Here is a 12,529-nt window from a genome sequence, read left to right on the forward strand (position 1 = left end):
CTAGGCCATTTCTAAAAACATAACAATATGGCATACTTTCCATTTCTTAAGTAAATGATCTAAATAAATGTAAATGTACTGTACATTTCTTAAATTTTACTTTTAGTAAAGAAAGTGTACAACCATGTAGAATTTTCCTGCTTCATTTTGCAATTACTGGATTTTCTGAAAGCTGGAAATGTTTTAAACAACCACTTGCATTTTCGTAAATGAAACATTTATTAACTAAAGAGGAAATCAGTAAAATAGCAGCGTAAACAAATATAACACAGAACAAATTCATGCAATACAAGAGTTCTTTAGCCCCCTGTAGCTTCACCTGATTTCTTATGCACCTGGGGTGGTGACAACCTGCACTGGAGCTTCACTCAATGTCCATTTCCCTCATTCACCTTGAAGAGTTTTTTAACCCACCAACATATTTTTATGTAGCATATAAATTAAGGTAGGAAACACAGTGCAGACTGGGAAATTCATTCAAAGCTACAAAGACTAGAAAATCACAGAATACTTAATCATCTAGTTTGCTGTTTTTTTATTGGAAAGTTTCTTAATTTGGGCATTTGGAAATGTGGATGAAAATGAATTTAAAGTTACTGTTTGCATAAAAATTGATATATTATGTTAGACCCCTCAAGCAACAATCAATACTCCTCAGATTCTGCCTGAATTTAACACAGTACCATTATTGTGGCATCTTTTTTCTTCTCACTGTGGCACAGTTCCCTTTGTTTAGAAGAATGACCTCTGCACCACCATGGTAAGGTCCTGGGTACCAGGCACCTTCAGTAGTGCTTGAAATAAGTGTCAGCATACTTTTACTGAGTGCCGTCTCAGCATCCTGTGTATGTGAGTAGTGTTGATCTCACGTTGCTTGCTGTATGTTACTATCATAATGATTTGTTAACACAAAGACACTGTGATTGTAATCTTAAAATATTTAAACCCAAAAACATCAAACTGATCACAACAACCAAAGGACCTTCTGGTGTTGCAGCAAACATGCTCAATGATTACTGCACTTGAAATAAAACACAACAAAAAAATAAGTAGATAGAAGCCATTAATCGCAAAAAGAATTGCAGAAAAAGGCAGCCTCACAGAAACTGTGTTGGAGAAGCAGGCTACACATCTCCCAGAGGGAAGCTCCATTAACAAGGCCAACTGGAGACATCTGTCAAATGTGCTCCTGCCATTTATTATTTTTCTTTTACAAAAGTACATACACAAGAACTGTTTAAAGAAACAGGGTGAACATCACTGAACATTCCAACAGATCACGAGAGTGACGAAGAAGGTGGTTTGCAGGTAAAGGACCATCAGCCTACTCACACCACCTCCACACTGCACTCAATTTGCCTCACAAAAACATTTTCTCACTTTTCTTTTACTAAATTAATGCAAAACAAATGATAGTAAATAAAATATTTCTGCTGACATTCCATCCAAAATACTGACACCAAATATTGTCAACATAATCAAAAATGCTTAACGCATTGGCAGAATATAAAATGTCAAAGTGCAACAAAACAAAATGTATAATACATCTATTTTCAGTAAACGTTTGTCTTGATCAAGGTTACAGCAGTCTGGAGCCTATTCCAGAATCACTGAGCATGAGGCTAAGTGGGGTAAACCCTGGATGGGATCCCATTCCCTCACAGGGTAGCCACACATTCCCACACCATGGGCAATTTTAGCATCGCCAATTCAGCTGAACTGCATGTCTTTGGATAGTGGGAGGAAACAAAAGCACCTGGAGGAAACCCACACAGACACAGGGAAAACATGCAAACTCAACACAGACTGAGGCAGAGTCAAACCTTTGTCAGACCAGCCTGGGCAATGAGAAGCGACACCGCTATTCACTGAGCTGCTGCAGCGACAAAAGGAATGTGATCGGAATTTAAAGTAGAAGCAAAAAACAACTGAGAATAAAGATTTGGTAACAACTCTGGAGGTATCTACACATCCATAAAACATTTACAACACTAAAAAATTTAGAGCAATTGCATCACCTACTGTATGTGACTTGCTAAGAATTCAGATCACAAAGCCATAATTTGAATTTGGTGAGGTCTCTGCTGCCCCCTGTTGGCCGCAGGTTTGTGTGAACAGGCAGGAATGAAGACTTGATTCACTGCAGCTCTGAGGGACGCTGCCTCATTATCACATTTACCTGTTAAATTGATACAGGTGAACACCTGATTTCACTTCCTCATCTGAGAAGGATTCCCATGGCAATTTCATGTAATCTCCAGGATGGCATATGGATCATAGAAAGAGGACTACAGTGGGAAATATCAGACATGAGACACCTTCTGAGAGTCCCTAGCCTGCTGGATGCTGTACAGCCACTTGATGACACGAGCGTTCCTCTCCACGGCCGAGATACCGTAAGGCACACGATCGCTGGTATCTTCGTCCTCATCTGTTGGCTCCTCATCGCTGTGGGGTGACCGCTCACGGTCCGAACTCACCATACTGGCACTACGAAAGTTCAACGAGATGACATCAGAGCTAGCCAGTGGAATGCTCTCCATGCTCACATTCTCTAGCTCTGCTGGGTCCAAGCCACAGTGGCTGAAGAAGCGATCTGTGTCTGAACGCTTGCTCAAGTCCAAACTGGAACGTTGTACAGAAGCCATATGAGCAGCTGCCACTCCCACTTCTGGTCCTGGGGACCCCAGGATCAAAGGCATGTTGGCAGACATGGCACTGGGAGGGGCAGAACCACAGCTGGGTGGGGCTCGGCACCAGTTGGGGTGGTGTGTCCTCCTGACATCCGAGGAGCTGCGAGAGCCATGTAGCTGAGGCAGGTCACACATCTGCTCCTCTAGAAGCCGACGGCTGATGTTGAGGTTGCCTGCCTGAAGGCAGGACACTGCACCCTTCCCCGTACCAGCCGACATTCCCTCAGAGCCATTCAGGATGTTCCTCAGAACCTCTAAGTTGAGGTTGCCCTTAGGGGTGCAAGTTTCTGACTTGGCATTGTTGTTAAAGGCTTTGGGAGTGGGTGGCCTTATAGGCTCCTGCCTGACATTGATCACCTCCTGGCTCTTCACATACTTGGCCTTGTCAGCTTCGAGCCGCTCCACTGCACTCAATCGTCGGGGGTTGGGCTCAGTAGATCGCCGGAAATACTCTGGCCCCTTGTTTAGGATGCGCAGGGGTACAGCCGAGGCGGCAGCAGCCTGACCAGAGGCCCTGACCGCACTAGCTGATCGTAGCATTTCTGTGGGCATGTTTGGCAGCTGCTCGCCTGCTGCCACACCTTCCGTGATTGCCACTCCTCTGACTGCCACCGGAACACCGGGGCATGAAGTCAGGAAGCTGGGGAGGCCGGTTGGGGTCCTCAGCAGAAGGGCCTCAGGAAACAGCCCATCACTGGACTCCTACACATTTCTCTGATGCAATCTGAAACACATTCATGAAGACATCAGTATCAACCCAGTGACACTATCAGTGATGTGACCACTCACATTTAAACTAACAGCACTGTGATTGCCAACAAGCTGAAAGTTGTTTTGTTACAATATTTCATAACAAACAGTAACATGAAAAATTAGTTCAGAAACCCTAGAATCTGTCTCAGTAAGTTCAACTACTCATTCACCACACTGCTATCTGACAGATCTTGAAAAATGACACAACCACTTATAAAAAACTGCTCTCTGCAGTGATGTCACACTGCACAATGTTTAGAGTGGGGACAGAATTATATCTAGGAATTAAGCTTACAACCTTAGTTGTGACACAGCCAGATCCTTCATCAGTGGGCTCTTAGCTGCACCATATTTTAAATAAAAAAGAAAACAAAAATCCAACACCAACAATCATAACGACCTGAAAACTTCAAATATATTCCGCTAGGGGAAACTATTGCTTCCTATTGCTAAATAAATCAACGTCACCAAGTCTTAGCAAAGAGTAAACTAAATATCAGAAATTAAATCATCATGAAGAGGAAATGAAAATAAAATGAAGAAACTGGGATTACTCCAAGAGCAGAGATGCATTTAGGAGGTTCTGACGCACAGCTGCATGTCTGGACTTCGTGTTTATTTCCTCTCAACAAACCCTCCCAATGTGTGGCTGGCAGTCAGGGAGATGGAAGTGTGGCCCTGCCTCCCATCTTCCACACTCTTCCAACTGCCCTCCGAGTGTAGGCAGGGCTTGCGTTGTCCACAAACTTTGCTTTACCCCCCCATCTACCTGAAACCCTCTGGATGTTGTGGGAGTAGTGTGAGAGACAAGATGGAAAATCCCCCTTGAGGACCATAGTGGCAAAGATCACAAGAACAGCCGCAGACAACACTGATGGTAGACGCTTCTCCTCAGTTACGGAGGTTAAGACATCCGGCAGCCCCATCTCAAGTACCGGACTGAAAACTGGGCTTACTTTAGGTATGCAGGTTGCTGGTAGTATCCCCTGTGGAACTGGGCAGGGTCCATAGCTTCTGCTACAGCAGAAGCAAGGGGTAGCACATAGATTGAAACTGGAGCAGCCAGCTGCACTCTTTCTGAAGCTTGACTACCCCAAGGAATCAACCTTAGCCCTACACGCTGTGTGCGGTCGGGCCAGCGATTTGGAAGCAGTTGTGGAGAGGAGTACGTCAAGTTTAGGAAAAGACCAGGAGTCAGGCAGCAACTGGTGGACTTGACATTTATTATGTTTTCATGCCTAATTTTACAGAATACAAAAAACCCTAGTCAAATCAGTAACTGAAATGGTGTTTCAACTATGACACAAAAAAAAGTATCAAAACTGAAAAACAAAACCACAGGACTCGAGCCAAGAACTCAAAAAGTCAGAAAACAGTAACTACTCTCCCTCAGCAAGTCTTGCTGTCCCTTACAAACACCAAACAACCCAGATTCTCTAAATCAAACTCCTAACAACTCAGATTTCTCACTTTCTCAGTTTTTCAGTGGTTGGCCTGGTTGTCCTGGTGCTCATTCCCTCTTAACAAGCTGCTCCTGGATGTCGCTGTCAATCTGAAAGACAGAGGGGTGAATTGGGCTCCTACTACAGGGTATAGTCTCCATTACATCCTGTGTTGATCTGTAGTCATGCTCAGTCACCTGCTGTGTAGGAAAGCATATGCAGCCTTCACATTATGATCAAATCTGTGATAAATGGCAGACTTCAGCTCATGGATTTTAAACTAACTTAACTGACACCTGACCAATGTTTTTCAATAAGCAGGGGAGTACATATTTGTATCCTTTTAGCCTTAAGAGTTCTGTGATCCACAGCCCTGACACTTCACCTCTCACACTACCAACACCAAATACAACATTACTCTTTCTTTTTAATCTATCAGTGTCATTTCCATTCAAGCTGCACTGTTTACCATTACAAATAATGTAAACACTGCCTTTAATAAAAACAGCCCTTTATTTATATTAGCCTTCTGACCCTATGTCCACATGGTTCATCCAGCACCTCCCAACTCAGTGTCCGGCTAATAGACGGCACAGTAGCACAGCAGTAGCGCTGCTGTCTCACAGTGCCTGAGTGGTTCAATCCTCGCTCAGTCTGTGTGGAGTTAACATGTTCTCCCCGTGTCTGCGTGGGTCAAAGACATGCTGTTTAGGTTCCCCCATAGTGTGTGAGTGACACAGAGAGAGTGTGTTCCACTGATGTATGGATGAGTGACCCATTGTAAGTAGTGTATCTAGAAGTGTAAGTCACTGCGGTGAATTAGGTGTGTGGGCTAGTAACACTACATAATATCCATTTAAGTCACTTTGGAGAAAAGTGTCTGCTAAGTGAATAAATGTAATGTAAATGTAGCATTTTTGAAGCTGCTCTGGAAGATCTTATCCTGAATGGCTTCCTCCTTTATATTTTATGTGTTAGAACCTTCACCCTCCTGACACACTGATAAGATCATCATCTGGGATGAAATGCCTCACACTAATGCCATGGTTTCCTTCACATTCACCCAGCATCTCGTACATGCCGCGACGACGTGGGTGTGTCTGTGAACATGAAAATCTCAGAGTGCTTTCGGAGAGCAGCGATGCGCCGACGAGTGACTGTTTTCGCCCAACTAAATCAATGACAGTGGTCTGAGATCCATAATCTGTGTATTCACCGCGCGACAGTACGCGTTCGTGCTCTGCTCTGATGACCGTTACGGTGAACGTGTGTGGAAGGGAGACAGAAGACGCGAAGCGAATACGAGAACGTGAAATGTGATCTTGCGAGATCTGAGCACCGCCGCGCGCCTGCTGCACGAGATGAGGGTGAACCCGCAGAATGTTCACCTCGGCGACGGTGCCGGTCAACCTCAGTGTGATGACTAAATAACTGACATATCATAGACACACGGAGCGGAGAAACTCGAATTAAAAAAACGGGAGGAACAAAGTCATAAAACGGGGATAAAAAGAATAAACATGAACAGAAAATAAATTAGCCCCGCCGCCCTGACCCGGATCGATACACGTCGATTCGGACAAAAATCGATTAAATAAATCGATTACAGTGATTTTTTTTTTTTTTTTTAAAAAAAACTTAACGCTTCACGACAGTATTTTACCGCCCACAGCACAGAGCCTTTCCCACCGTCTTCTGTTGAAGTTACCTCAGCGTTTTATCGTAATCTTCCCACCGCCTTACCACAAAACCTGGAATTTACCAAATTCGTTCCCTCACCCTTTTTTCTTCATCACTGTCACACAGATTTCACCGCAACCTCAGCCTTTTACCAGCGTGTTTTACTGGGGAGTTCACCTCGATTCGTTACCTGACGTATCACGACAGTTTTACTAAATTTACCTGACTCAACTGTTTTAGCAGTATTTTACCTCACAGTCTTTTACCACAGTCCTTTACCTCAGGAATTTACCTCCCTCACCCAGTATTTACCTCACCATTTACCGCCGTACCAGTGTTTTACCTCATTCATCATTCCTTTTACTTTAACTTTTTCTCAGCCTTTAATTTAGCCACAGTATTAGCTCACCGTCAGCCTTTACTACGTATTTGGCCACAGCATTTTGCCCCACCCGTTTACTACTGTAATTTACCTCTCAGTGTTTCACCCCGGCGCGTCCAGCTGCTCGGTGGGTGACGACGGAGTGAAGAGGCGGACGAACACTGGATGGCGCTGCGGAGCTCAGCGTTCGGCCAGAGCCGCGCTGCCGTCTCTCGAGGCATGTGCATCGCGGAAGTGCTGGAGACTGCGGTTCTTCGCGTGGGGTCCGAGCGTGGACTGCCGGGGGGGGTCTTTCAAAGTAACACTGCTTAACAGTGTAGTGCTTAAAGCTGCTCCCCTCGGACGCAAAGGTCGCAGGTTCGAATCCCACGTGCAGCTGTAGTGAAGTTGAGCAACATACTTACTGGAAATTTTCCCAGCAAAAATCACCTTGCTGTGTAAATGGTTAAATAAGTGTGAGCTCCTTTGAAGAAAAATTTCAGCTAAATCATGAATGAAAGTAAACACAGACAGCAAAACTGACGCCTTCTGACATATCTGAATAATACGCGCGGCACTCTGGTTGGGGCAAAGAAGAACGGAGAGACTGCATTCATTTTAAACGTTTTATTAGCACCGGCACACAAAGAAAGGATGCTCTCGATCCAAGGAGCCCGTTTTCTCAATGACCACCTCCAACTTGCCCCCTAGCCTACTCAACACTCACAGAATTATATTGTTTTATTTATATATCTATATCTATATATATATATTTTTTTTCCCTCCCAAACACGGTCACCCCTTTATTTTCCCCATAAGTTCCCTCAGTGGTTGCACACTTTATTCACATTTCCCATAATGCAACTCTTAACAACTGATCCGTTTCCCGCTCAAACTTACAGTAACGTGGGTCGTTACAATAGCACTATTAATTTTTGCTGAATCAATTCATGGTAACTACAGCAGAAGATGAAGCACAAACCCAGAACATTTTGACTGCAAGACATCAACAGTCAGGGTTGTATAGCAGAGGCAACCCAACAGCTTCAGACCCTTGGCCTTTTGTTTTCCAAGCCTTAACCTCTACACCACCTACTGTCCACTCATCTGCAAGTCCACACCAGATGTGCTGTCCAGCTGTGTGGTCAAGGGGAGGATTTCATATAAATCAGGTCTTTATATTTTGTCAGAGCTTTGTCTGCAGACTCTGTAGACAGAAAACACACCTGACCTCAGGACAACGTGTCCATAAAAATATCACCAGCCAGTCCAAAGACAGAGACAGAACTTAAGAAAGTTATTAGAAAAGGACACCAAGAAAAGTATGGACATCCCTGAGAGAGACATCAAGAGTAGTCCTGCAACTCCTGCTAGTTCCAACTAGTAGGGCTGGAACCACATGGTTTTTCAGGGTGTTAATTAAGATAGGACAGCTATAGATTTTTTTGTATTATTATATTAGCCTCTGGTACCCTTCATTTTCTGAATCATTCTGTGTCTTTAATACTTCTTCGGAAAGGAAATTAAAAGAAGAAGGAAATGATCAGCAGTTGGCTTGCTGCTGACTGTGGAGGTGGAGGGGGTCTATAACCAGAAACAGCCCTCCTGGGCTCTGCTTCTGGCAGTAGGTTCACAGTTACCATGGCAACCACTCACAAAGCCAAAAAAGGGAGTTCTAGTTGTGAGGCAGAAACAGGCCCAGTGGCTCCGAGTTCCTCCAAACAGACATGCACCATGTCCTCATATCACCTTAACCATTCTCAGATGCACCAACCACAGCCGCAAAACTAAAATTGCAGCTGTGTGATTAAAAGCAATGGACTGGCAATGGACTGGCGTCCCGTCCTGGGTGTGTCCCCTCCCCCTCCAGCCTTACGTCCTGAGTTGCCGGGTTAGGCTCTGGTTCCCCGCGACCCCGTATGGGATAAGTGGTTTAAAAAATGTGTGTGCGTGTGTACATTAAAATAATCATTAATCTAGTAATTTTTAAAAAATAATTATTACTATGATTAATGTCATAGTGCAAAGTGTATAAGCAACAAATAAAGTACATGAGGAAACCATGCAGAATAAATGTCCTGGACACACCACAGGGATACCGAGGGGCACATGCCAACCTCCCACCATGCATCACTCCAGCTCATTGTCATTCTATTCCTTGCTGGCGTTTCCTGGCAGCCACACAGGAAGTGCCCAGAAAGGAAGGAAGCAGCTGCTGGAAGATAGGGTGAGATGTGTTTTTCTGGGTTTGCCGCCTCCTCTCTGCTCCGCTTACCCCTCGTTACCCATGTTTAGCTAAAGCTGATGAAAATGAAAACACTGGAAGCTGGGAAGTCTCTCATACCCAGACCTGATGGATGCTTAACCAATTTGTTCAGAGCTGCTCTTCAGCAAAGAGCATACAGATGGTCAGGGCTTTGGATGACATGTGCCTTGATTCATATATGATAGTTTTCTGGTGATGTGTATCAAGTGATTAAATCATTGGCTCAGCAATGAGAAAAATGGGACGGGTCCTTTTTTTCAACATGCTTATGAGTCATAACCCAAGAGTGTTCCCACAGCAGGCCTCCCGCTGCTGTCGGTCTTATTTCTCTCATTCTTTTACAGTGGAAAGAAAACTGTTTCAGAGGCGAACTGGAGCCAGTTATGGGTGTTTGTTCTGCAGGAGTGACCTCCCATCTCCCATCATGCATTGCACACACACACTGTCTGAAACCACTTGTCCAAAGTAGGGTTGCGGCAAACCAGACCCTAACCTGGCAACACAGGGCACAAGGCTGGAGGGGGAGGGGACACACCCAGGACGGGACGCCAGTCCATCACAAGGTACCCCAAGCAGAACTCAAACCCCAGACCTTCCAGAGAGTCCTCCTGTTCCCCTATAAGTGGAATTACAATAAAGTTGACTTTGACTGGATCAGACTTAACAGATATAAACATTTTTTTATTTTCACTTTGACTGGATCAGCACCAGATGTGGCAGTGCCAATTCCTGGGGAGCTCAGGAATATCCCATAATGCTTTGCAGCCAAGGTTGGCATACCAGTTTAAAGTGCAAACCTGCGGGGTAAAAGCTGGCCTCCTAAATAGAGCCAAAGACTCTGAATAGATGTATGGAGGGCACTGCTATATGAGAGCTATTCAGTGCACACACAAATACATTAGGCACTAATATAATCGTGGCAAAAGAGTGTTTCATTTCCTAAACTCGTACCACTCAAGGGAAGGAAACAGCAAGAAGCCAAGTAAAGTGCAGAGATCAGCAGTACGGCCAGTCTGAACACAGACACATGTGGAAGTGGTTAGTGCTGGCATGGCGGGTTCCTCCTCAGTGCATGTTTACGATGCGCGTGTCCTAGACCTGCGCTGCTGGAACGAAATCTACTCTCCCTCATCGTCTGTCATCCTCTCGAAGGGCTTGGTATGACGGAAATCCCTCAGCTGCTCAGCCAGGTAGCACCCCTCCAAACGCCCTCCCTTTGTGAACAGGGCCCATCAGGTGCACATGTTGTACCTACAGTAAAGTCACACCGTAACCCAGACCCGTCGCCCACATCCAGCACAGTACCTGCTACGGAAACATCCCCTTCCTTTTTTCAGGCCCACAAATAAGGTTGGAAACATTAAAAATGTTACTGACTCCTGCTTACAAAATCATGGAATATTTGCAGGTATTTTTAGTTCACTTGTAGATACAATGGGATCACATTGTTTCATGTAGTTGACACTTTTCCAAGAATTACATCTGATGATTAGCTTCTTATACTGATTTACCCATTCATACAGCTGGGTAATTTTTAGTGTAATAGTTCAGGGCAAGTACCTTGATCAAAGGTACTACAGCAGGAGGGGGGGGGGGGGGGATTTGAACCCAGGCTGCTGGCACGCAAGGCAGCAGCTCTAATCACTGCACCCTCTCCTGCCCCACATGCTGGCCCTCAGGAAGACATGTGAAACAGGAACGCCATTCTCACGCCTCTCTATACAAGTCAATTTAAAGACTCTCTTGAATTTTGAAACATCACGAGTCCAGGAACATACATCATAGATCATGAAGTACGTTGCATGTTGTGTGGGGAAACAGGTGCCTGTCCATGGCGAAGCCCACAGAGAAGTTGACGGACGTGTATGAAACTCCCTGCATCCAGACTGAAACCTCCACAGCAAATTAAATACGGCAAATTAAAGAGGTACAGAAACTGGGAAAGAGAGGCCTCTCAGTTTAAACACATTTCATCAGTCACATGGGTTTTTTTTTTTTTGTGTGTATAACAGTTTTGGGGTTGAGAGAAACATCATAAGCTGAACTTTGCTTCAAACTGGGAATCATGACCAGAATAACAATTTCATGGCAAAAATAAGCCTAAAATTAAGGCCACGACATGTGGTGCACAAAAGCAGGAACCTGAAGGTGGAAACAGATAAACAGATAAACATTCGTCTTGCCAAAGGAAGGAATCATGTCTTTCTCTCCTCTCTCTGGCATTACAAACGTGAAAAACATGGTCCTTGTTCGACTTCCTCTTCATGTGTTACTATTTTTAGAGTCATTCCGAATCCCTCTAAAGCATAACAGAGAACACTTGTAGGGAAATGTCACAGCACTGTAATGCTCATATCTCTGTGGTACTTCTGTTATGATTTCACCCACACCTTGAGTGGATCTTTCACACACGCACACACACACAGACACGCAAAAGGCCCAGCGCACTGTCCTTTGCTGTTCATGCGGTGTCTCCGTGTGTATCTCTCTCTCTCAGCTCCACCATGAAGATGCTGTGCTTTGGACACATTCCACTGAGGATGAGAGAGGATCCATGTTGTCATGACAACAAGCTGCAGCTGGGTATCACCCGTAGCAACCTCATGAATCTCCGATGAGCAGTTAAGGGGGGGTGTGTTGTACTCAGCTCACCCCAAAGTGACACCCCCACCCCCATCTCATGGGTGTACAGGTAAAATGCTTCCCTTCTGCTCTGATTCTTGCACATACATTGAAAAAGGTCATTTAGAGCCGAGGAGCAGGGAACAGCACATCGATGCTGTCAAAAATGTTTATGTTCTTTAAATGTTCATTTAGAGGCGCTACGGGAAAATAACACATCTGTGGAAGCAATAATGAAAGGAAGGATCCCCGTGTTACAGGCCTGTGTGTAACTGCAGCTGGGAGATCAGCAGTGAGAGACCAGTCAACTGGACTTTATGTTCAAAACCCTCAGCTCGATACCAGTTACTGGTTATGAAACAAGGGGAAGATTAGTTGGCTGTGAAATAGCGACACCCAGTGGCGCCTAAAAACATCGCCCTCATCATACAGTCACACGTTGAGCTGAATGAGGCTTTTTTCCGAAGCGACTTGTAATGTTGAGTTCATAGTTATTTATTCATTTAAGTAATTTTACTGGGACAATTTAGGGTAACGAAAGAGAGCCTCAAACCTACGACCTTTGAGGCCAAAGGAAGGAGCTCGAACGACGACGCTGCCAACTATCGGCCAGCGCTCTACTACGCAAACAGAAAAAAATTGACAGAACAGAAGCGAGTGAAATTGCGACATTTATTCATTCATTGTCTTTAAACTGCACTGGATTAAATCA

General features: G+C 44.7%; 1 protein-coding gene across 2 annotated transcripts; it reads right to left on the bottom strand.

Moving 5' to 3' along the window:
• Positions 1-1,191: 1,191 nt before the first annotated feature.
• LOC108937643 (protein FAM110B-like) lies at positions 1,192-7,182 on the bottom strand. 2 transcript variants are annotated; one of them, XM_018757678.1, is made up of 3 exons: positions 7,042-7,182; positions 4,917-4,998; positions 1,192-3,417 (listed from the first exon to the last, which is right to left on the bottom strand). In XM_018757678.1, the coding sequence occupies exon 3, from the start codon at positions 3,243-3,245 to the stop codon at positions 2,304-2,306; it is 942 nt and encodes a 313-aa protein (XP_018613194.1). In that variant the 5' UTR covers positions 3,246-3,417; positions 4,917-4,998; positions 7,042-7,182; the 3' UTR covers positions 1,192-2,303. The 2 variants fall into 2 exon arrangements, with proteins under 2 accessions (XP_018613194.1, XP_018613196.1); XM_018757680.1 differs by lacking the exon at positions 4,917-4,998.
• Between the last annotated feature and the right edge of the window lie 5,347 nt (positions 7,183-12,529).

The sequence above is a fragment of the Scleropages formosus genome, chromosome 7 (genome assembly GCF_900964775.1).
Source record: "Scleropages formosus chromosome 7, fSclFor1.1, whole genome shotgun sequence".
Classification (NCBI taxonomy): Eukaryota; Metazoa; Chordata; class Actinopteri; order Osteoglossiformes; family Osteoglossidae; genus Scleropages; species Scleropages formosus.

Bases quoted from the DNA above. Each gene is read 5' to 3' on its own strand.
- LOC108937643 (XM_018757680.1), bottom strand. From the start codon at position 3,245: ATGCCCACAGAAATGCTACGATCAGCTAGTGCGGTCAGGGCCTCTGGT.